The sequence below is a fragment of the Orcinus orca genome, chromosome 15 (genome assembly GCF_937001465.1).
Source record: "Orcinus orca chromosome 15, mOrcOrc1.1, whole genome shotgun sequence".
Lineage (NCBI taxonomy): Eukaryota > Metazoa > Chordata > Mammalia > Artiodactyla > Delphinidae > Orcinus > Orcinus orca.
The window spans coordinates 71,948,091-71,972,897 of NC_064573.1; the positions used below are offsets into that span (position 1 = coordinate 71,948,091).

Below are 24,807 nucleotides of genomic sequence, written 5' to 3' on the forward strand. Positions count from 1 at the left end.
TAAATATAAATAAATGTTCGCAGGGTCACAGTGGCCGGCATGGCCCAGGGATTCGCTCTGTGAAACCCTAACGGACTAAGGGAGAAGGGGGCCCGGAGGCCAGCGGGGCAGGTGCCTGGTTCAGAGTTCAAGTTGCTCCAGTCCAAGGGAAGTTGTACGGTCTGCCAGCCCCGCTCCCAGCCTCAGGGCCTGTCCGCCGGAGGCTAAGGCAGGTGTTTCGTCCTAGGAGAATAATAAATTAAAGGCCTTCCCCCTGGGGTGTTTGCATGGCACACCAATGCGTCCCAAAGCGGGCTGCAGGTTGTTTGGGAGCCAGACTGGGGAAGCAGTCTAGAGAGACCTTGTTCTCAGCTCGGCTAGGCCTCGCATCTCAAGCCTCAGAGAAGCGTCAAGAGTGGGGGAGGCGGGGATGCTTGTCCGCTCTCCTCTGTCCTCCTGACTTGGGGAGGCCCCAGAAACTTCCCGTGGAGGTCAGGGAGGAGAGCAGCTACTGCCCTGTCGGCCAGCAGTCCCAGCGACCGTTCAGAGGCCTGTGGGAGGGTGAGGGGCCTTTCTTGCAGGAACACCCGGCTCGGTGAGCATCCTTCCTGGGCCCAGGTTCTGGGGCAGGCGAGGCTGTGGGCTCAAAGCAGGGCTATAGGCTTGTTCCCCGGGGCTCCCAGGTACTGAGAGGAGGAGGTGACGGCTGGCGTGGCCGCACTGTCCGGGGTCGAGTAGGTGCTGTAGAGACCGGTCACCTGCAGGTCTGGGAAGGACTGGTCACTGCCGCCGGAGACGGGGGTCAGGCCCGAGGCCCCCAGCTCACAGCCCAGTGGGGAGTCTCCGAAGGCACCCAGTGTGTCCAGGCTGAAGCCCTCATCCTTGATCTCCTCCCAGAGGTTCCCTTTCAAAGACAAGAGCGTTCATGTCAAACGGACCCGAGTTCGAAGGCTGTCTTAGGGCTGAGGTAGAGACCACGTGTGGTGTTTAAAGTCACGTGTCACAGGACAGCATGGAGGAGCCAGCGTTCCCGGCCCTTCCCTCTCCACTGGGCGTCCTTGGGAACGTCACTACCATCTCAGAGCCTTGGGCTCCTCGGGAGGGAATGAGATGATCAGAGAACCCACCGCCTAGGATTGAGAGGCTGAAACTAGGCGATGAGTGGGAAACGCTCGGCCCTCGTTAAGTGGTACCATCATGGTCAAAGCCAGGGGACAAAACCATGATTTTCCCAGCACGTTTTAACTGCACGATAATCCAGGCGGAGAAGCAGGGCAGTTCAAACATACCCATTTCACAGCTATAACTGACTAACTTGCTAACTAACTAACCTGATACCTCGTCCAGTTCCCTCACTAGACACGCAACTCCTTGAGGGCAGAGGATTTCTCGGCCGTTGGCTGGCACACAGTAGGCCCACCAGTGTTAGCGAATGAATGACTTATGAACCTTCACTGAAGCCTGAACTCCCCTTGCTCATTCATTCATTCGTTCCCCGTGGATTGAGGATGACCATGTGGGTCAGAGTGTGACCTGGCACGAGGTTGGCACATGCAGGTTGAAGCAGTTCCTGGTTGAAAGTTTGGGGTCAGAGAGGCCCGGGTTGAAATCCCAGCTCTGCCACTTACTAGCCGGGCGACCTCAGGCCAGTGACTTCACTCCTCTTGGCCTCAGTTTCCTCATCGGCAGAATGGGAATACGAAATGGCAGTGGCCTCCCAGGACTGTTGCAGGATGGTGCCTCTGAAGTGCTGGGCACAAGGCCTGGTATACTGCAAGTGCTAACTAAATGCTTGCTGGAATTTGCTAGGATCAGGTGGTTGGGAAGTGTTTTCTGAAGGGACGCGCTGTGGGGTAAATGCAGACCGCCCTCCTTTCCCTTGCCCTCCCTGACCTTTCGGGCTGCCCCTCCCCCCTCTGCCCCTCCCCCCTCTGTTCCCCTCCCCCGCTTCCTCCAGCCTCACCCTGCAGAGCGAAGTCCATGATGCTGGGGTCCAGGGCGTCCACCTCGGTGTTCATGTCGGTGCTGATGTTGATGAAGTCCACAGGCGCCCTTCCCACGGTGGGCTGGGGGAGGGGGCTGGGGCTCAGGTGCTGCAGGGCATGCAGGGGTGGGGTCTGGGCTGGGGCAGGAGAGTCTGGGGTGAGATGTGCCTGGGGCTGGACCTGGTGGTGCAGGGGAACCGACTGCAGGGACAGGGTCATCAGTGGCTGGGGTGGGAGCTGGGAGACGGCCAGGCAGCTGTGGGCCATGGCCACCGTGGTGGCATGGGTCAGCACGGGGGCCTCGGGCTCCCCTGGCTTGCCAGGGCGTCGGCAGCTTTCTGGCCTGTCCGAGATCAGCTTGTCCAGCTCCTCTGCAGGCAAGTGGGAGAGGTCACTCATCAGAAGCCACCCTACAGTTCCTGGGCCCGAGCCCAGGCCTGGATTCAAATCCCAGTGATTTTAGCAAGCCTCCTGGACTCTCTAGGCCTCAGCCGCTTCATCTATGAGATGGCATCACGCACTGTGCACAGGGTTGTGAAAGTGCAATGAAATCACAGATTGCATAGGGACTTTGAGGAGAGGAGTCTCAGATAACATGGGCTCCTTCCATGGGGACAGTGTTTTACAGGACAATTCCGTAACTCTAGGACTTCACTTAAACCTCATCACAGCCCTACGAGAGGGAGGTAAGGCAGAGATTACAAATCCCACGAGATTGGGACAAAATTTATTAACATACAAGGGGTCCTAGCCACTCCCTGCTGCTAAAGAGACATGAAGCGTTGCTGTGGATCGAAACTCGGATCCTCCTTAATGCTCTTGGATAGAACAAGACGCAAATTACTCTTGAATTCTTTTTGGTTGTTGGCTTGTATCTCATTGACTACAACACAGTTTTGAGACTGGATCACTAGGGTCCCAGGATCTATTTGGGTTGCACGCATTTTAGAAATGAGGACACTTGGAATTTAGAAGGTGAAATGGCCTGCCCTAGCCGTCACCCCAAATATGTGTCAGGATGGGCCCTGGATCTCGAACCAGACCCCGGAGCTCTCAGCTGAGGGCCTAGTGGATCCTGCTATGGTCTTTCTCCCCATCTTACTGAATTGTTCATCTCTGAGCTAGACTCCCATCCCCCTTGATACTCAAACCTCAAACACGATGACATTCACAGGGCCAGGCCAAATATTCCTAAGGCTGGGTGGCATTAGCCTCCCATGTCACTCTTTCCATTCATATGTCACTTGTATGTCCCCAGCTTCCATCTCTTAAGTAAAAAAAAAAGCGGGTACAATATTTTTTTTCTAATCTAAAAGTAATTCACGAACAGGGTAGAAGATTTGGAAAATAGAGAAACGTGAAGAATATAAAAATTTTCAGTGGTCTCTCCATTCACAGTAAAGATTTTGGTATATTTCTTCCAGTCTGTGTGTGTGTGTGTGTGTGTGTGTGTGTGTGTGTGTGTATGTATATATATGTATACACACACACACACACACATAAACACAAATGGGTGTGGATATATTTTAGAATTTTAGAATGTGACCATGCTGTGTATATTGATTCATAACCTGCCTCTTTTCACTTATTGTATTGGGAGCATTTCTTTATATTCCCAAAATATTCTTATCTCTAATACTTGCACGGTATAACATTATATCTATTTAAATAATCCCCTATTGCAGGATGTCTAGATTGCTTTCAATTTTTTACTATCAGAAATCACTTCATGATGGATAACTTTGTTCCTAAACCTTTTGATCAAATCTTTGATGAGTAGAATAAGTGGACCAAATTGGAGGACCAAGTTTGCAAGCTTTCGCTACATTACTTTGCCCTGGAAAAGTTTCACAGCTTACGTTCCCAGCAATTGTACATGATGATGCTGATTTCTCCACATCCTAGCCCACACTGGGTATTATTGTTTTGTTACTTTGGGAATCTGTACTGATGTGGTAAGAAAGGTAAGGAAGCCGTGCTTTCCCATGGGTGTTTCGTTCGACATGTCTGTGGGAGAAACTGGGGTTGTTAGCGAGATTCTACAGCTGTTCACGTTTCTGACCAGACCCTTCAATGGACCAGCCACCACGTAGGGATGGAGAGGAGACGTGTATTCAGGGGAGGGGAGGGGGGACGGTCACCAGGCACCCATGTCCCCGCCACGGTGACTGGGCTCGTTGTGGGATGGGCAGGATGCCGGGTGTGTGTGTGTGTGTGTGTGTGTGTATGTGTGTGAGGCGGGGCACCCGGGCCTCACCGGGGTTGGCCATGCTCCGGTGGATGGCGGCCAGGTCCTTCCTCTTCCACTTGTGCATCTCCTCCTCCATCTTGTCGATGCGGGCCAGGTTCAAGGCCCACAGGCAGCCCTTCCGCGAGGAGCCACTCATCTTATTCTCCACCTTCTCAAAGCACTTGTTCAGGGACAGGTTGTGTCGCACTGAGTTCTTCCAGCCGTCGGGAGCCGTCTGTGGGGAGAAGTGGGCCTGTGGGAGACCCCTGCAGGGACGCCCCTCTGAACCCTCTCTCTCCTTGGGGATCTCAGACTCAGGGCTAGAGGGGCAGGGGGACGATGTCAGTGTCCAATGCTCAACCTCGAGTCAGGAAGACAAGAGAGAGCAGGGGGGCAAAGTGGCAAACGGGAGGGTCCATGCCCTGATTGTACATGGGTCAGCTGCACTTTAGCTCTGGGCAGTGGTTAAGACATGAGGACAAGGCCCAGGGCTGCCAGATCTCCCGCTCTTTCTCTCCCACTCAGGAAGCAAGCAAGGTGATGCTAATATGTGGATAACTGGTTGAGTGCATTAAATGCTGATCATTTTTATAAATGCTCATACTTTATTGTTAGGTAACCAGATATTGCAATGCACCTCATACCCTATTCATTTTATTCTCTCTCTGTCTCTCTCTTACTAATGGTCAACCAGGTGCCAGGAGCTGCCAGTGCCTTTACATGCAGATCCTTACTAACCTTGCCAGCTGGGTATCATTCTCCCCATCTTACAGAGGGTGAAACTGAGGCACGGAGGGTGAAACTGAGGCTCAGAGAGGCAAAGGTTCTCACCAAGTCTGTTTAGCATCATTATGTTTTACTGAATCTGTGCTGAATAACTAGGTTGGCCCTCTACCCTTTGCCCCTTGGGATGCCTGGTGAACTCCTCTTCATCCATCAGAGCCCAGCTCAAATGCCCCCTTCTGTTTCTGGATTTCTTGGCCCATGTCTGTGTGAGTGCACACTGCAGGTATCTATGGACATAACTAGGGGACTAAAAGGGTGGTCCCGTTTGGCCCGGGGCCAATCCTGGGTTCTGGCAGTGCCAGGGAGAGGCCAGAGCTACTCCAACATCCCTACCCTGGCTGGGCCCCTCACCTTGAAGTAGGGGAAGTGCTCCTTCATGAAGCTGTAGATCTCGCTCACAGGCAGGCTGCCTGTCTTGCTGTTCTTCAGGGCCATGGCGATCAGACAGCTGGAGGCAAAATGTGGGGCAGGCCAGGCATGAAGTCATCTCAGGCTGACAGCCTAAGCCTCCTCTGCCAGGAAGCTGGCCCTGCTTAATCCTACTGGTACCAGCCCCTACACATAGTGTTAGCTCTTGATACCTTTTCCTGGCCCTATGTCTTTCCCACCCGCTGACCTTGACCCTGAGCTCAGCCATTGGTACCGATTTGAGAAACCTTGTTTTTTCTTCCTCCTTTCTATCCATTTCCCATAACTAATGGGCCTTTAGACTTTCACTAGGCTGCTTACCCCCCTCCCCAAAATCTTGTGAGGTACATAATACTATTATTTGATGACTTTTTACATCAGAGGGAACTGAAGCTCAGAGAGGCCAAGCCACTTCCCCAAGACCACACAGCTTGTGAGTGACAGAGTGGAGTGCTGGGCTCTGTGTCTGGGGTGGGTTCTCAACCCTGGGGGTTGACTGACCACATGACGGTCCTTCCTACGAACGGGTCCCACCTGGGGGTCCCCCACTCCCCGAAACCTCCCCCTTGGAAGCCTGGGCCACCACACCCAGCTGTCTGAGGTGCCCTCAAGGCAGCCCTCACCCCTCTCCTCCCTGAGGTCCCCACAGCCCCAGCCCCCCTGGACCTCACCTGTATGAATAGATGGGCTTGGGGTAGTGTTTGGGGTGCAGTTCCTGAGATGAATGCACAGCCATGCGGGGCTGGGGGTAGGGAGGCCGTGCCCCAAACGGGGAACCATACAGGCCCACAGGAGCGCACTTCCCACGGGTGGGGACGGGGAAGAGTGGCAGAGAGAGAGACGGTGAGAGAGAGCATCAGTCACTCACGATGACCCCGCCCCACCCCATCTCAGAGAGCCAGATGCAGGGTTTACAACCCCAGCAGACCATCCTGTCTCCGCCCACCGCAGGGTTTTCGGGGGAGCCGAATGAACAACCCCATGACATGGTGAAGCATGTTATTCTCATGTTCCATGTAGGTAAACTGAGGCTCAGAACAGTCCCTCGCCAGTCCAAGTGAGGAGTGTCTGCCCCTGAGTCCAGGGCCCCTCCAAGCCCCCGGTACCTGCTGGACGCCCGGGGGTAGCGGGAACTGTGGTTGGGAGGTGGGAGAGTACAGCTGTGGCGGGTCCTGCAGGCTGGATGCGGGCTGGCCCCCCACAGGGAACTGGTTCATTTGCTGGGGCCGGGAGAGGAGACAGAGGGTCAAGGGGGACTCCAGCCCTGTCGGACACCCCCCTCCCTCCCTGACCCCTGTGGTGGCACTTACGCTGGCTCCTTGGTTGGTCAGGTGACCCAGACCCAGCATGCCTTGGGGGGCCATGCCAGCTGGGCCATGGAGCAGGGCACCTGCGGCGGCTCCCACGTGCAGGTCAGCTGCCCTGGCCAAGGCACCTGGATGAAGGAAGCACAGAGATGCCCAGGCTGGGGGAATGGTGGCTGCGGGCAGGGACAGCCCAGTCCCTGGGCACCTGCAGAGAATGGAGCCATCCCCCACCCTTGGGGCCCGGCATATAGTAGGTACTTGACAAATTACTTCTCTGGGTATAGTGGGGGAGAGTGGGTTCCTACCAGCTGCCGGCCCCTATCTGCTCTTCTGCCAAGCGTTAGCTCAGGGATAGCAGATGTGCCCCCTTCTCCTGTGCTGGGCCTGTGACAGACCTCGCATCTATCAGATTCTCACTGCACCAGCCTGACTTCAGGTAGCCGCCTCCAATGCAGCAAAGCTGACGTACAAGGTGGTCCCGCCTTGGGGCCTTCAGCTCTCCTCTGAGTTCTGGCTGCCACCTGGGCTCATCCTTTGTGCTTTGGTCTGTCTGCCTTGTCCTTCCGTCTGACCAGATCCTTAGCCCCCTGAGAGCCAGGACCTTGTTTGATGTGACTCAGCGCTCCAAACACGTGGCACAGCGGCAGGCGCGCGGGGGGTGGGCAGTGGAGCGAGGGGCTTTCTTATCTCACAGTTTGCATCTGCGGAACCTCTACTGTGTGCGAGGCACTCTCTGCGTCGAGTCCCCACAACACCCTCTGAGGGCAGTTTTATTATCTTTTCATTGCAGATGAGGAAGGAGGTTCAGAGGGGAAGGCACCCACCCAAGGTCACACAGCTGTCCCTTGGGGTTCTAGATCAGGGATTGACAAACTATTGGCCACTAGGCCACATTGGCCCACAGCGTTTTTTTTTTAATTAATTTACTTATTTCTGGCTGCGTTGGGTCTTCGTTGCTGCGCACGGGCTTTCTCTAGCTGTGGCGAGCGGGGGCTACTCTTCGTTGTGGTGCGCGGGCTTCTCATTGTGGTGGCTTCTCTTGTTGCGGAGCATGGGCTCTAGGCTCACGGGCTTCAGTAGTTGTGGCACGCAGGCTCAGTAGTTGTGGCTCATGGGCTCTAGAGCACAGGCTCAGTAGTTGTGGCGCATGGGCTTAGTTGCTCCGCGGCATGGGGGATCTTCCTGGACCAGGGCTCGAACCAGTGTCCCTTGCATTGGCAGGCGGCTTCTTAACCACTGCGCCACCAGGGAAGCCCCACGGCATGTTTTCTTATATAAAGTTTTATTGGCACACTACACCCATTCACTTACATATTGTGTATGGCTGGTTTTGCACATCAGTGACAAAGTTGGAAAGTTTCAACAGAGACCATCTGGGTTACAGGGTCTAAAATATTTACTGGCCCTTTATAGAAAGTTTGCTGACCCCTGCTACTTGGCCAAGAACAACTTGTCCAATGAAAGACATACTCCTGGGGACTTCCCTGGCAGTCCAGTGGTTAGGACTGTGCCTCCACTGCAGGGGGAGTGGGTTCGATCCCTGGTCGGGGAACTAAGATTCCCACATGCCACACGCAGCACAGAGAAAGGAAGGAAGGAAGGAAAGGAAGAAAGAAAGAAAGACTGACTCCTAGGCATTAATTTTTCAACTACGGGTACTTTTAATGTACTGTGGTGATTTTTTTTTTTCTGGCTTAAAATTACCACGGCATATTTATTTTTAAATAGCAAAAGCCTCTCTCTGGTCCATTTTTTGAGTTTCTTTTGATCACTGACAGGCATTCAATTCAGATGTAACCACTTGGTCTGCTGGAGAGAAAATTACACTTATCTAAAACTCTGATTCCATTAATTTTAGCACAGAAATACAGAAGTCTGTGAGAACAATATATTCCTGCCTGTAGCATCTGTGTTTTATTTTAAGAATATAGCTTTATAAAATATAGGAACTTGAGAACCACTCATAAGAGGACAGAAGCAAACCCAGTGTTTGTGTACAGTTAATCCTCCGTCTTGGGGAAGGAAGGCTGCCTAGTGCATGCACTGCAGTGATTGTTTTTGTTAACTGTTTTTCTTTGACACTTTCTGTGTCTCTAAACATTTAATCCACTTGCTTTGACTGCAACTAGCTGCCATTTACTGAGCACCTACTGTGTGCCAGGTCCTGAGCTCAGCACTTTCTTGGAAGAAGTCGAAGTACTTAAAAAAATTTTTTTTAATAATCATTTTTTTAAATTGCAGCGTAGGGACGTCCCTGGTGGCACAGTGGATAAGACTCTGCGCTCCCAATGCAGGGGGCCCATGTTCGATCCCTGGTCAGGGAACTAGATCCCACATGCATGCCGCAACTAAGAGCTCACGGGCCACAACTAAGGAGCCCGCCTGCCACCACTAAGACCCAGTGCAACCAAAAAAAAAAAAAATTGCAGCGTAGTTAATTTACAACGTTGTGTTACTTTCAGGTGTACAGCAAAGCGACTCATATATATATGTCGTTTTTCATATTGTTTTCCCTTATAGGTTATACAAAATATTGAGTATAACTCCCTGTGCTATACAGTAGGTCCTTGTTGTTTATTTTATATATAATCAGTGATAGTGTGTATATGTTAATCCCAAACTCCTAATTTATCTCTCCTCCCCCTCAAAGTACTTCTTTACTTTTTAGAGGTAAATGAAATAAACTTTTGTAAAGCGTCAGACAGCAAATACTTTAGGTTCTGCCAGCCATGTCATCTGCCTTCTTTGTTTTTTAATAACCCTTGAAAAATGTAGAAGCATTCTTAACGCAAAGGCCACAGGCCACAGGCTGCATTTGGTTCCGGAGACCATCGTTTGCTGACTGCTCTAGGTGTTCAAGATGGACAGGGGTAAGGGAAGGTCTGTCTTTATTTGTTGCTGAACACTTAGCTCACACAGCGCCTGGCACACAGTGATGACTATGAACAAACCACAACCCCCTGGGGAAGGTAGAGTTAGTCCCATTTTACAGAGGAAGAAACAGAGGCCCAGAGAGAGAGAGGGTGACCTGGCCACGGCCACACAGTGGTGGATGGCAGCGCTGGGCATCGCCCCTCCCCCGCCACCCCACCCCGCCCCCGCGCCTACCTGGGTGCGCGTGTGGCGCACTGGGGCCACCCAGGTCCACACGGCCACTCGTCACCTGCTGCAGCCTCGGCACGTCCACGGCCGTGAGCCACGACAGTGATTGCAGGTCCCCGGGAAGGTCATCATTGCTGGTGGCGGCCAGGAGCCTGCGGGGAGGGGCAGGAGCTCGGGCAGGGGCGGGGAGCTCAGGCCAGCTCTTGGGGCGCTCGCCTACCTCTGGAATCACCCCCTTTAGCCTCTCACCTCCCCCAAGCCACCCTAATCCTCCAATCTGCCCACTCCCAGAGATCCCCCTTTGGCAGCCAGATCGCACACCCTCAAATCTTCCCTTCCTTTATTCACTTAACACGTCTTACTCAGTCCCTACCCCCAAGTAATAAGCACTAATGTCTGTCGAGCACTTACTATGTGCCAGGTACTGAATCACGTCCTTCACAGGTATTAACCCACGGAACACCCCAGTCACCTGATGAGGCAGGTGCTATTATTATTCTCATTTCACAGATGGGGAAACTGAGGCTCAGGGCACTGAGTCACTTGCCCAAGGCCACACGGAACAGGAAGGGGTGGGGCTGGGAGCCCAGCCTGAACTCTTCACCGTGACCCCAGGCAGCCCCTGGAGGTTCCAGTTAGGACCCACACCCACCAACCCTCAACTGATTCACAAGCAAAAGCATAGCTTTCTATGGAAAGAAAAAGTCTGCCCATCGAGGACAGCAGGCAGGTACCCCAATTTGGGGTAACCACGGCTCCCCGGTGCCCTTGAAGTCATGCTCGCCCCACAGCTCCAGGGCCCTGGGCCTCACAGCAGCATCCTGCCCGTGTTATAATGTGGCTGCAAACCGGCCAGGAGCCCACGCCACACCCAGCACACCTGCGGCCCCGCAGGCCAGGCGCCTTCTGGTCTGTTGCCCAGAGGCCCATCGTCCAAATTCTAAACTCCAGGTTTCAAAACTAGGTGTCCTGGGGCCTCAGAGAGAGAGAGAGGGACGCAGCCTGTGGTTTTCTCATGCACGTGACCGTGGACCCAGCTGGGGCATCAGCCTCCACCCGCTCCTGCCATCTGCGTGGCTGCCTCAGGCCTGTGTTCTCTCTCCTTCCCTCACTCTGTCTCTCTTCCCCCCTCCTTCCCATCTCTCCTGCTCTCTCTTTCCTTGTGTTTTAGGGCCACAATTAGCGTTGCCATGGCACCCGCTGCTCGGTTGTAGCCGGGCCTGGGCCCTCAGCCCACCAAGCTGGCATCAGGTGACCACCCGGCTGCCCCGGTGATTGGCTGCCTCGTAGGAAAACAGGGCCTGGAAACGATTTGAAAACTCGGCTGGTCCGTGTCCGTAGCAGCAGTTGGCCCGGCTGCTGTCCCCTGGCGGCCCATTGTGTGACAAACGACTGTTGCCCCCATGGCACGTGGCTCCCATTGTACTGGGGTCTCCCTGCAATTGTTTTTACAGCCCCCCCGGCTGCCGCCCATTTGACCCACTCATAACTCATCTGGACAAGTGACAGCCACAGGCCAGGCCTGGGCGATGCCATCTGTCCCGTCAGGCCCGTGGAGACCATGGGGTGAGGCTGAGGGGCAGGGCTTGACGTGCCGCCCGCTGTAGCTGTCGGGGGAGCCTGGCCAGCCCCCACCCAGGCTCCTCCTCACCCCACGGCGAGCCGACCTCCCAGCATCTGGTGGTACGAGCTCCACTCCCGCTCAGTAACCTGCTGTGGCTCCCCAGTGCCCTTGCTGCTCTACCTGGCGCTGGGGCCTCAGGGAGGAGTGGAAATGAGGCCCTGGTGGCAGGTTTCTCAAGAGGGGGGCCCATCAGAGCCCCCTGAATGGTGGGGGACTCGTAAACACACCAGGTTCCTGGGCATCACCACAGAGCAGGATCTCTGGCGGCAGGGTGAATCTGTTAGATTATGTGTTGGTTAAGAGCTTGGACTCTAGGCTCTACTCCTGATCTTCACTTACCTGTGTGCCCTTGGGCCACTGACTTAACCTCTCTGAGCCTCAGTTTTTGTTTTTGTTTTTTTTTAAATAATGTATATTTATTACTACAAAAGTAATATGCCACAATAACTAATGATTGTGAAAGCTGTGAACTACACAAAAACAATTATTAAGAATTTATAAATAACTATAAGTTTAATGCACAAGGAAATAGGTGGAGTATTAATACAAAGACTGAGAGACAGTGTTAATTGGGTAACCTTAGAAAGACCTTATATCCTTTTTTTTTCTTTTCTCTCGTATCACTTTTTTTTTCACACACACGCACTGTATTTTATTTTTACAAGAGATAAATAAACTGACACCAAGCATTGTAAATGGATGACCACAGAGCCTCAGTTTTTGATCTGTAAAGTGGGGCTAAAATAATCGTTCCTATCACATAGGGTATGCTGAGGATTAAACATATAGTTGCATGAAAAGACTTGGAACCATGTCTGACTTTGCTGTCATTAATATCAATATTAATGTTAATGATAATATTAGCCAAGTCCTCAGGGGACTGGAAATATATCAAAGCTTTGGGCTCTGGGGTCACACAGACCTTCCCCTGCTGCAGCTACCACTAGCGGCTTCCACTTACTGAGCACTTCTTGTATGCCTGATGCTGGGCTGCATGATGTGCCCATTTTACAGATGGAGAAACTGAGGCCCCGAGCTCACAAATGCTCTGAGCTTATTTCCCCCAGAGTGAGAATCACATAATGTAACTGCTTAGCACACAGCTGCACGTGTGGTAGGGGCTGAGTTAATGGTGCTCTTCTGATCGTTCTTTTCTTTTTTCCCTGCTGTTTGTAAGCCCTGTTGGGCCTCCCCTTCCCTCATAGCAGCAGCCCCAGCACCCCATGGCCCCACCTCCATGCTAGGAAAGCCCTTTTGGCTCTTCCTCCCCCACCCAAACTGTGCCTATCCCTGGAGGCTCACTTCAAACTCTGTCTTCTGGCCTCTTAATGCCAGTCTCCTCAGACATCACCTGACCCCACCCCTCATTTTACCCATGGGGAAACTGAGGCCGAGAGAAAGGAGGCAGTTTGCTTCCAATGTCATACTCCAGGAAACGACCCTCTGCATCCTGACTGCTCCCTGGGCCAGTGAGTCCTGCCTTGCCATCCCTCTGCCCACATCCTGTCCCTTGGCTCACTGAGGGCTGGCCCTGAGCCCCCCCATCACCCTGTAGCCCAGGACACAGTGGCACTACTTAAATGCCTGCTTGGCCAGTTGAAACAGGCTGACCCCAGGCCACCAACCCAGAGAACTGCTTGACAGTGACTGTCACATCCAGCACTTTTAGCTGTCCTCTGCCCCCTTGAGTCCTTGAGACAGCCTCAGGACAGGGATAGGGAACAGACAGCCCCACTTTACAGATGGGGAAACTGAGGCCAGACTGGTGAAAGCAAAATTGTGACCAGGACTCGAATTCGGGTCTATCTGCTGACATCTTGGGCTGTACCTGCAGCACCACAGGCAGAGAACCTGATATCCTCTCAGGCAGATGCCCCACCCTGAGTCTTGGGCTCTCAACTGGGGCTGTGTGAATGACCATCACCCAGGGGCTGGTTCAAATGCAGAGTCCAAGGTCCATCCCAGACCCTGGAATCCCACCCTGGGGCTGTGGGGCCTGGGAAGCTGTGTTTTAGTGCCTCCCTAAGCTTTGGGGGGAGGGCAGCCCTGAGCGGGTGTGGCAGGGGCTTCGGCACAGCTCAGGCTCTGGTTGGATGGATCTGGGTTCAAGTCCTTATGGACCCCCCCCCCACCGTCTGTGAGACCTCAAACAAGTTACTTCCGGCCCCTGAGCCTCCATTTTCTCATCTGGAAAATGGGAGAGGAACAGACCACATCTCCCTGGGTTGTTGCAGGGATCAGATGAGCCAGTGTGTGTTCAACTTTTGGCACAGGCCTGGCCCCCGTTCTCCCTTCTTGGGGGTTTGCTGCTCATTCTGGGGGTGGGCAGCCAGGTCCTGTTCCCCTGCTGCCTCAGGCATCCCAGGGTGGTCTGGGCCCCCCTCCAGTTCAGGCCAGAATGCCTGCTTCCACGTGTCTGGCCCAGCTGGCCCTGCTGGTCTCCTGAGATGGCTGTGGATGCCCCAGAGCTCTGTGATGGAGTCTGCGGGCCCCGAAGCCTGGCTTATGTCCTGCTGCCCCCTAGGCTCACCTGGCATCCAGGCACCTCTTCACTGTGTGTCACAGGAACCAGGAGGTGATGCTCTAGGGCCTAAATGGGAGTGTCCCGTACCCACTGCCGGGCCCGGGGCCTTGACCATCTCTGTCTCCTCTCCCACCCTCCTCTGCCCTTGCAAAGAGGCACAAAGCCCCCTGTCCACGGTGGCATGTAAAGGTCCCCCAAACCTCTCCCTTAGCAATGCCTAGAATGCCCTCGTTCATGGTGCCCCCGTGTGCCCCATTCCTGCGCTCTCCTAGCGCTTCATTTTAAGCGGCATAAACCATGGGATCCTTGGCAGTTGTGACAAGAGAAAGCCTCCTTGGTTCAGGAGCCACCATGGCTTCTGAGCCATAGCCCTTGGAAAGGCACTTAATCCCTAGCCTCAGTTTTCCCACCTATAAAATGGGCACAAGTGATAATACGCGCTGTAACATCTTATGCCCTGCCTGGGACTGGCTTGCTGGTGTGGAGGCCAAGTGGCTTGTGAACCATCCTGTCATCTGCGAGGGTTTGGGATTATTCCCTGGAGTGTGTGTGTGTGTGTGTGAGAGAGAGAGAGAGACAGAGACAGACACAGAGACAGAGACAGAGACACCCTGTGTCAGTCTCCTGAGTGGGTTTCTCATCTGCTGGAACATGATGGGATATTTGCAATGCAAAGGAAGAGGCAAACCTAGCCCCATCGCCCTGGGATCTCCCAAGACCTGTCCTACTCACTCTCTGCATCTCTGGGTGAGGAGGAGAGCCAGCCCCAGGTCACCATGTCGCTGATGCCTCCCCACCCAGGGTCACTCCAGAGGAAGCTACAAGGAGAACGAAACTATGAAACTTCAGAGACACAGCTCCTTCCATCTGCTCCCTCCGCTCTCCCCACCGCGCCCCCGCTCCTATCTCACCCCCGTCCCTCTGTTCTGACTCTCTCCCACTCTTTCCTTGCTGGTATCTCTGTGTTTGTCTCTGTGTATGTCTCTCTGTCTCTCTCTCTCTGTCATTGTGTCAGTGGTGCCCTGTGATGAAGTCCTGGCCCCAACTGTCCTGCCTGGTGACATCAGACCTGCTTCCAAACCTTCCTGAGCCTTGGTTTCCTCGTCTGCAGAGTGGGGTAATAATGACAGAGGCAAAGCGCTCACAAGAGGCTCTTAGCAAATGTCCATCCTCTTCTCCTGTCCCATCTCTCTCTGATGCGGCATCCAGGGCCCCCAGATCTCTTGCAGACCCGTCTCCGTCCCACACACTCATTCACCCATCATTCCTGTGTCCCCCGTGTCAGCACTATTTAAAGACACTGAGCCAGGCTTTCCGGGGATGGAAGCAGTTAACCCATGCTCCCGCGCCCAGGAAATTCCCACACGCCCAGTGCTGGGGAGCCATGGCCCCCGCCACACCCTTCTGCCAGCTCAGGTGACCCCATGCTCTGACACGGGTGTAGTGTGTGACGGGCCCTGGGCCCCAGGGTACCAAATGTCCCCACCTCCTCCAGCACCCTCCATTGTGCCTGCGCATCTCCTCTTCTTTCACAAAGGATGCCTTCCCTTCTCCTTCTCTGGACCTGTCCTCGTCCCCTCACTTGAGCCCCCATTTCTCTGAGCCCCAGGGAGCCCCTTAGTGGGCCACAAGCTTCCACCTTCTGAACCTGGCTGATGTCCCCAGGGAGGACAGGGGCTGCACTCCCAGATCTTGGGGGGCCCCAGGTCTGGCAAAGAGGAGGCCGGGACAGGGGCCAAGTTCGCTGCTGGGTGCTGATGCTAAAGCAGGACCCTTGCACCCTGGCAGGGGCCACACACCCAGAGCGCATCACAGGGCCGGGCATACAGTGGGTGCTTAATAATTACTCAAAGATTGGACAAGAGAGCAAACAGATCCGGCTGTCTAGATGTCCCACCCCCACTGCCCCCGGGGCCCAGGCGGGGGTGAAAGACTCAGTGTAATTTTATTTAATTTTATAGTTAAATAAAATTGAATCTTATTACAGCCTGTGGACACAGGTTGGGGTGAGTGAGCCCCTGGGGTGCACCTTGTCCCTAATGGAAGTGACTGATCTCACGTCATCCTCAGGAGAGCCTGATCAGGGAGGTATGTTACCATTACTACCTTCCCATTTGCCAGGTAGGGACCCTGAGGCCCAGGAGAAACAGGCCTGTCTAGGGTCCCCCAGCCAGAGCCTGGGTTGATTACAGCCCCACCGTCCTCTCTCCCTGCCCTACAAGGAACAGTTGAAGAAATGTGCTCCGTGAGTTCTAGACAATCCAGGCACTGTGCTGCCTGACGGGAGCCACAGGTGGTTATTAAATTTAAACTCACTAAAATTAAATAAAATGATAGATGCAGTTTCTTCGTCACGCCAGTCACATTTCGAGTGCTTGGTGCCCATACGTGGCCAATGGCTTCCATAGTGGACCGTGCAAATGTGGAACATTCCCATCATCGCAAAGCATCCTACTAGGCGGCAGCCTTCTGGAACATTCTTCAATCTTGGTGGAACAATCTGTGGCGTTTCTACCTTGCCTTAAGACAACTGGACATTTGATTTGGATTTGGACATTTAAGGAGCTGATTTCATGGAAGTTTGAGTTTTATTAGATGTGGGTGTAAAAGGGTCCTCCACCCCACCCACCCACCAGTGAGGAAGTTATGGGGAAGGACTCTGTAAAAACTGGAGCTGCATAGAAGGCAACTCATGAAGTAGTGAGCTCTCCATCCTGGGAGCATGCAAGTAGGAGCCAAGGGATGGCCTGTCAGGCCCCTGTTGGATGAAAGATGAGCCTTAAGCAACCTCCAAGGTTCCTTTTGATACAAAGACCCTGTAACTCAGGGGAGCAGTCTGCAGCTAAATCCCTGGTTGCATTTCCAAAGTTCTAACATCTTGGGCAAAAGCCCCTTTCCCTCTCCAGGCCTCAGTTTCCCCATCTATAAAGCATTACTGGCAGAGTAGAAGTTCCCGCAGGGTCCCACTGGTCCTAGGGCTCTAGGAAGGCAGAGTAGCACCCCAAAGTTAGGAGCGGGTGTGAACCCCAAGACAGGTGGGCCCGGGCCTGACCTCTTCCTGGCTGTATGACCATCACCTGCCCTGGGCCTCAGTTTCCCTGCATATAAAATGGGAATAATAATAATAATAGCACCTACCCTAAGGGGGCTGTTGAGAACACATTAAGAGTCCATTTAAACATCATATCAGATGAAGCATCTGATTTCAGTTTAACCTGAAAAAGCAGGTTCAACTATTACCTCAAGGGTTCCAAAGGGGACCCCTGGCCATGCATCCTTCTCAAACCAAGTGGAGGATTTGTCACCAGCAGGGGCTCCTCATTAGTGAATAGAAAGCTTTGGGGGCAAAAAGAAAAGAAAAAGACCTAGGTAGCACTCCAGAGTCCCCTTCTGAATAAAAGGGTTCACTCGCAGCTCCCCACCCATACAGGAGGCGCTTCATTTCAAAGCTCGGCCGCATCCATCTTCTGCTTATTAAAATGCGCGCGTGCGCGCGCACACACACACACACACACACACAGACACACACCCTAGAGGGCATCATCATCCCCTTTCACAGATAGGAAAGGTGAGGCCAAGCCAGGTGAACTTGCCTCAGCAGCCTCTTGGCCAGGTACTGGCCTCAGCACCTCCAGCCTGACCCTCCCCAGGCCTCAGTTTCCCCATCTGGAACACATGGAACACATGGTTGAACCCCTTCCATCTCCATGAGGCGGCCACTGGGACACACCACCTGCAGGGCCACGTGGGGTGGAAGACTGTAGAGGTGGGCAGCCCACCTCTGCCGGGAAGTGAGATGCTGAAGGGTACAGTCCCATTCTGAGGGGGTTACAGCATGGAGTGTCTGAGAGGTGGCAGACCCTGGTTAGGAGCCAGGTGGTACCCCGGGAAAATCGACATCAGAGTAATAACCCTTTCTTGTCAGTGCAATAATGGGGCTGCCATTTCTCAAGTGCTTCCTCTATGCTTATCACTTTACCTGTGTTTCCTGTAACGAGTTTTGCTCTAAAGGTTCTGGGCTTATCAGAAGGCCCAGGCCTGCCCTCCGTAATGCTACATTCTGAGCCCATCTCAGCTAGAAAGCCTGGGCCCTGGCTCCCGTGTTTCTCTTTTTGCAGCATTTCAGTGTAGTTGGTTACGAGTGTAGGCTCTGGGGTCCACCAGGCCTGGCTTTGAATCCCACTCAGTCACTTAGTAGTTGTGAGATTTGTCTGCAGTCATCTGCTTCTCTGAGCCTCAGTTTGCTCATCTGTAAAATGGGAGTGCTAACGCCCGCACACATCTCATTGGTGGCTGTAAGGACTGAATGAGATAGTTCAGGTAGGGCGCCCAGCCCATCAATGTGTATTGCGTGCTAGTGGTTCAGATTAGTGTCAACATCCTCCGAAGAGTATGGATTCAGCGTAAAGTGGGCTCCATGGGGAGGTCAACGTGCAGAGTACCCGACACTCAGGAAGCACCAGCTTCATTCCACAAATTTTTCCTGAACTCCTACCTGCCAGGCCCTGTTCTGGCAGACAGACACAGTTCCCTCTCTCCAAGGAGAGCACTTTCTAATTGACCTAGGGATTCAAAGAAGGGGGAGTCCGCCCTGTGGCATGCCCACCTTCCTGCCAGCCCTCTTAGGTCTGCATCTCCCTCGTCTCCTGACGGCCTGTGGGATGGCTATTTGTCATGCCCATTTCGTAGATGGGATGGCTGAGGCCCAGAGAGAGGAAGGGATACCCCTCAGCCACACAGCATGTCAGCAAAGGAGGTGGGACTTAAACCACCCACCCTGGAGCCTCTTCACTCGATGTTCTGCCAGTATGGCTGAAACAAATCAAGACGTAAGCAGGAAGGGCAAACCATTATCACGTTATTTTTAGAAGGATCAGGCTGCAGGGTGCCTCCATGGTGATGGGGCCACTGGTCAGGGGACTCTGTGGTAGCCTTGGGCAAAGTGAGATACAACTGGAGTCCATGGCTGCCATTCTGCACTGGCCAGGGGACCAAGCTGATAACATTAATTAACAATATCCTTAATTGATCAGCCATGTTAGCTAATCCCATGGAGGGATGGAAGATGAGCCAGGAGAGTAGGGCACTGGATGGGGTGAGCCCAGGGCAGGCCTGGATTCCAGTCCTGGCTCCACTCCTAATGGGGGTCCTTGTGCAAGTGACTCAATGCCTTCGAACCTCAGTTTTCTCAGGTGTAGAATAGAGGTGATAAAAGGGCCTGGGCTGCTTCCTGGTTCAGGGTAGGTAAATCACTGCAGGACGTGGTACAGTATGTGGCTCGAGTGCTAGGCAAGTGTTTGTGGAATGGATGGATTTCATACCCAGAATTCAGAGCAACCTTTCAAAAGGGACGTTAGAACTAGAACTTGTCACTGTCCTTAAAATCCATCGGGGTAGTAAGAGTTGAGCTCCTTGCCATGATCTGGTCCTTGGCCGTTTCCTTCCTTCTCCCCTTTCCTCTAGCAAACCTGTCCATCTTTCAGTTCCCCAAACATTCTATGTTCTCTTTGCACATGCTGTTCCCTCTGTCCGGAATGCTGTTCCATGCACTCATTCACAGCTGGCTCTTTCTCATGTTTCTGGCCATAGCCTAAAATTTCCCTCCTCTGAGAGGTCCTCCCTGGTCACCCCCAGCCCTGGTGGTCTTTCCTGTGTTGTGTCTGCAGAACATTTAGCATTTTGCCATGAGGTATATTCATTTATACATGTTTCTAGTCTTTCCACTCTAGGAGGGCAAGGATGGAGAGGCTCTCTATTTTGTTCAGCACCCACCAAAGGGCCAGGCACCCTGTGGGCATTTATTCCATACGTGCTGGAGTAGGAAAGGGAAGAGGGATCCCCCCCCCAGTCCAGCCCAGTTCAGCTCCAACACATCTTGTGTTCCCCAATCTCTATCCATTTACTGCCCAGCTTAGACACCACCTCCCCCAGGAAGCCCTCCCAGACCAGTCCAACATCTCCCAGTGTTTCCATCCACGGGAATGACTAGTGCCATTAGTATCTACCCATGGCATAGATTCCTGAGATCACTCATTAATTTTAACTCTCTTGTCTACTCCTGCCTTCTCAGGGCAGAGCCCACATTTAACCCTTTATTTCCTATCTTGGGAATTCTCAGAGTTGAGACAGCAATTGTGCAGTGGAAGGAACACCTGTTTGGGGTTCGAGTCCTATCTCAACCCCTTTGTAGCTGTGTGACCTTGGGCAAGTCACTTCACATCTCTGTGCCTCAGTGTTCCCATCTGTAAAATGGAATAAGAATTCCCACCACAAAGGGAAATTGTGAGGATAAGATCAGATAACCTGTAAGAAAGGGCACCAGGCAGGTACTCAAACCACATTTCTTTCTTTTCTCCTCTGACCTTTCACGGCTACTAGGAGGGGTTTGCCAAGAAAATATTGTCTCTGCGGGAGTGGGGTGTCAGATCAGCATCCCTGCAGTACAGAGAGGCACGTCCGCTATTATAACCAGGAGGTTTTACCTGCCTTCTGGAGATATGGTTAGTAAGAAATTGTTACATCGTTAGCAACTGTTCTTGTTTACAATCCAACCTTTACACAAAAGGGATTAAACATTTCATGGAGCTGTTTATTTAGCGAACGTATCATTTGTAATATCTTTCCTGACCGTTTACAGGAAAAAGAAAATCTAATGCCATTTTAGCAAGCTTAGAAATTCCCAACCGGGCCAAGAGTGAGCGTAATGTGACATGATTGGATTAGGAATTTGGAAAAGAGACTCTTTCCTTTTTAGAACTTGGCTCAGGACTTGGTGTGCGTGGGCATGCTGTGTGCATGTTTCTAGGGGTGGAAACACAAGACTCCAAAGGAGGACTGCACCCCATGAAGGCTACCCCTCTTTCCTTGTCCGAGGGTGGGCTAAGGAGCATTCTGGCCACCCTGAACACCCTGAAGGGTGCAGGGTTGTAAAGATGCTCAGATGGTCACTGCTCCTGCCATATGGAGCCCCTCGCCCAAGGAGATTACAACCTATGGGTGGAGCCACTCTGGAATGGGGGTAAACCGTCCCCCACACTCAATGCAGTGGGAGGCTTAAGAGGAAAGGCAGGTGGTGTCCGCCTGCCCTGGTCCACAGGACAGGACTTTGTCATCACTTGAGTGTGAAACTTCCCTGAGTTTCCGTGGATGTGCTATTTCTCATGTGATATTTATCCATCCATCTCTCCATCCGATGCATATTTATATCTACTGTGTGTCTGGCACTGTGGTTCACTGATGAGAAAACCACTGTCCAGAGAGGGAAAGGGTTTTGCCCAAAGTCACCTCCTTTATTAGAGGAGGGACTGAGGGTTTGGGGAATAAACACCCGGCACAAGGCTCTGTAATGATAACCACGGAGCCGCACGGCCCTGGGAGAAGCTGAGTTCCAAGGAGCTAGCAGCCTGCCTCCTTTTGCAGCTCTGGGCCTCAGTTTTCCAATCTGTAAAAGGAGGTTGTTAGATCTGACCTCTAAAATAAGGAGTTAGCACACAGTAAGTGCTTAATAACTCTCATTATTTCCTAGTGCCCCTAAGAGTGGATTCCCTCCTAGTTTTGAGCCAAGGGGAAAGCAGCTAACCACGTTGAGCACGAGCTGTTGTTAGCCATTGCTCAGGAGATCCGCAGCCCCAGGCAGCCGGGATGCTGCTGCCCATTTGCTGTCTAGGCCGGGCCACTGACTCTCGACAGCTGCCTGGGGACAGGGCAGCTGCCTCCAGCTGCTACGCCCCCCACCCTCCCTGCACACAGCCATTGAGGCTTAACGGCCAAACTCAGCCCCTGGGGATGGAGGGGCAGGCGGCTGCATGGAGGGCTGCAAGGGGGCTGGAACCAGGCTGCACTAGCAGCCTGAGTGGTCCTCAGAGTCATTCTCTGGAGATGTGGGAGGGGGAATGAGAAGCCCATAAACTTCTCCTGGGCTATTATTCAGGGAGAAAAATGGGAGTGGTTGGAAGGGGTGGGGGAGTCTCTGTATAATCATAAAATCTCCCCTCCATGAGGCCTGGCTGAACACCATTTCTAGATGAAAGCACAGGATCCTCCCAGTGACCCACAAATTGGGCTCTTTCATTGCTCCATTTCCCAGATGAAGAAACTGAGGCACAGAGAGGGGCAGTGACTTGTCCAGGGTCACACAGCTGTGAGGTGGTGGAGAAAGTTGCTCTGTTCCAACCCCATGCGCTCTTCACCAGTGGGGCATGGGGGTGGTGGTCATGGTACCCTCTGGGTGGGACAGCCTAGGGTTCGAGTCCCCACTGTCCCCATAACTACCTGCATCATCTTGTAAGGTCACTTAATCTGGCTGAGCCTTGGTTTCGTCATCTGCCAAATGGGCACAAGAGTGCTACTCTCATAGGGTGGTTGTGGCACAGGGCAGGCAGCTACTAAAGGGTTAAGAAACCACCAGCTATTATTATTGTTGTTGTTGTTATTTTGTTATTCTGCCTTCTGTTTATGCTGTTTAACATAAGAAAACAGCCCTGAATCCCTGTGGAAAGGAACAGCTGGACCCCCAGGATTTTTCCAAGATCATATAGTTGGCAAGAGATAGAGTTAAAATTGTTATTTAATCTTTCTAACAAGTCTATGCAGAGGGTACTATTTCTGTCCCCATTTCATGGATGAGGAAACTGAGGCTCAGAGGTCCACACAACCAGAGAAGCTGGGATTCTAACTGACTCCAGAGCCAAGCTCCTAACCCTTAGGCTGTCCCCAGCCCACTTGCCATAATTTAAACCCTTTCAGCGCAGAAAGGAAGCCCATAGGTCTTTGGTTGTGCGACCTTGGGAAAACCATTTCACTTTTCTGAGCCTCAGTTTCCTCACCTGTACAATGGGGGCTCATCTGAGCAGCCTCCCAAGCTGGGCATACAGTAGGTGCCCACACACTGCTGTGTGCCTGGCCCACATCTGGGGGCCCAGCCCCGCCCACAGCAGTCTCTCCGCAAATATTTGTTTGAATGTGTGGCCTCATTCGGGCCTCAGAAGGCAGCCTTCAGGCTCACAGCCCTTGGGAAGCAGCCGCCCGCTAATTGGGGGCTTCGGTCTTCGCCAAAGGCACCGCTGGTGAGTTGCAATGGCTCCGGGAGGTCAGACAGCCGCTGGGGAAACAGGGCTGAGCTGACGTGACAGCCTGCTCTTCCCAGGCCAGCCCTGCTGTCCCCACTCCACAATCTGGGCTGTGCCCCCTCTACCCATGGACACCGTACTTGCCTTGTGGGTGGGGCACTGGGAACCAGGGCAGCCCTTCAGTGGCTCAAGGGAGAGAGGCTGCGATACTTCCTTTTTCTCCTCCTCCCTCCCTTTGCTGGTGACCTTGGACAAGCCCTTTTTCCTTTCTTGGGGGGCATTTCCTGGAGCCCTGTTAAGACCACTGGAGGAGAAGCAATAACTGCTATTGTCCTCTTAACATCTACCCAGTTGCCCAGCCTCTCACCCAGGAGGGGACAAAAAACTGCAGGCTTTCAGTGGTCCCATTGCCCCACGCCACAAGTCACACACCCTCAGAGAGACCACCTTCGAAACCAAAATCTTCTAGCTCTCCTGCAAAATCACAGAATTTAATGTAACCATAGTTCTTGGTCAGTTTCAGAAACCGTAACCAGCACATAAACACTTTAAACAATTCAAAAAGATATCATTTGTTAGTGTTGAAGCCCTCACCTGTATTCCTGTGGAGAGGGGTGGTGATTTTGCCCTGAGTTTCGAATAATTCCTGACATCATGGATGAGATGTCACTTTCTATCATCTCCTTGGGGAAAAGACAAGCAGAAAACAAAGCTCCCATCAGCAACGATGTGGACAGGGCAGAAAACTCATAGTTTTCCCACAGTTCAGAGGATGGAGCTCAAACAACTAACAGAACACTTTAAAAAAAAAAATTGTAAAGCAATTGTATTCCAATAAAGATAAATGAAAAAAAAGTACTAGAGGATTCCTGGGTGTCACAGGTCACTTTCCCAGGGCAATTCTACAGGGCTTTAGAAGCAAATGAAGAGAATGGAATGAAATTCCAGGTTCTTTCAAATTAATGGGGGAAGGGCAGAGGAAGCCTCTAGAATCCAAATGTCAAGTCTTGGATAATGTGGACTTGCAAAATAGGAATCAGAAAAACCTGATTCCCTTCCAAGCCTAGTGTTTTCAACCACGGCTCGGCTTGACCACTTTGGAAAAAATAAACAAAAAAGGACAGTTTGATGTGTCATGTATGTTTCTCTGGGGGAGCCAAATTCCCACTTGCAAAGGGAATAATCTCCGCAGGGCTCCCGCCCTGGAAATGCCTTCAAAAATGCCACATGCCCTTGCTGGAAACCCAACCCAACTCCCCACTCCACCTCCTCAGCCCCCGCTGCACACAAACTTAACCTTGAAAAGAAATCTTCCCTAAGTTTCTCAAACTCAGAGGCTGAAACGAACACAGAAACCCACTAGACTCTCAGATCCGCCCCCAAAGTCATCAAGGACCCCTGGAAAGGAGAAAAGGGGGGCAAAGAGAGGCAGCCCCCCGCTACCCCTGACCAGGGTCTCCCCCCAGGAAACGCAATGCAGGGCACTGCCCGGGAGGAGGGAGCAAAGCCAACCCTGCAAGGCGGTACCTGGAGCCGATCCTCGCTGGGCCGCCGCCGCAGGCGCTCCTGGGGCGGGATGGGGTTTCTGAGGGGGACTCCCTCGCGCTCGCCCCTCGCGTTCTGCAATTTGGCCGCCGTCGCAGCTCGAACCGTTTTTAAATTTCCCTCTCTGGAGCTGTCCAGCTCAGAGCATGCGCAGTAGCTGTGCGGGGGGCTTTTCCCCAAGGGTCAGTTACAGGGCAGGGTCAAGGGGATTGCAACGGGCGTTTCCCACCAGCAGCGAGCCTTGCACGC

At 52.9% G+C, this 24,807-nt stretch overlaps 1 protein-coding gene across 1 annotated transcript; it reads right to left on the reverse strand.

The window, feature by feature from the left end:
* Window positions 1–551: 551 nt before the first annotated feature.
* FOXN4 (forkhead box N4) lies at window positions 552–23,927 on the reverse strand. Its single transcript, XM_004281382.3, has 9 exons — window positions 23,608–23,927; window positions 9,804–9,949; window positions 6,699–6,823; window positions 6,495–6,608; window positions 6,060–6,187; window positions 5,332–5,428; window positions 4,222–4,429; window positions 1,943–2,335; window positions 552–883 (listed from the first exon to the last, which is right to left on the reverse strand). Exons 1-9 carry the CDS (start codon window positions 23,730–23,732, stop codon window positions 624–626), a joined length of 1,596 nt encoding a protein of 531 aa, XP_004281430.2. The 5' UTR covers window positions 23,733–23,927; the 3' UTR covers window positions 552–623.
* Between the last annotated feature and the right edge of the window lie 880 nt (window positions 23,928–24,807).

Bases quoted from the DNA above. Each gene is read 5' to 3' on its own strand.
- FOXN4 (XM_004281382.3), bottom strand. From the start codon at position 23,732: ATGGGAGCTTTGTTTTCTGCTTGTCTTTTCCCCAAGGAGATGATAGAA. The intron at 6,609-6,698 runs GTAAGTGCCACC...TCCCGGCCCCAG, and splicing joins TGACCAACCAAGGAGCCAGC to CAAATGAACCAGTTCCCTGT. The intron at 4,430-5,331 runs GTGAGGGGCCCA...TTCTCCCCACAG, and splicing joins AGCACTTCCCCTACTTCAAG to ACGGCTCCCGACGGCTGGAA.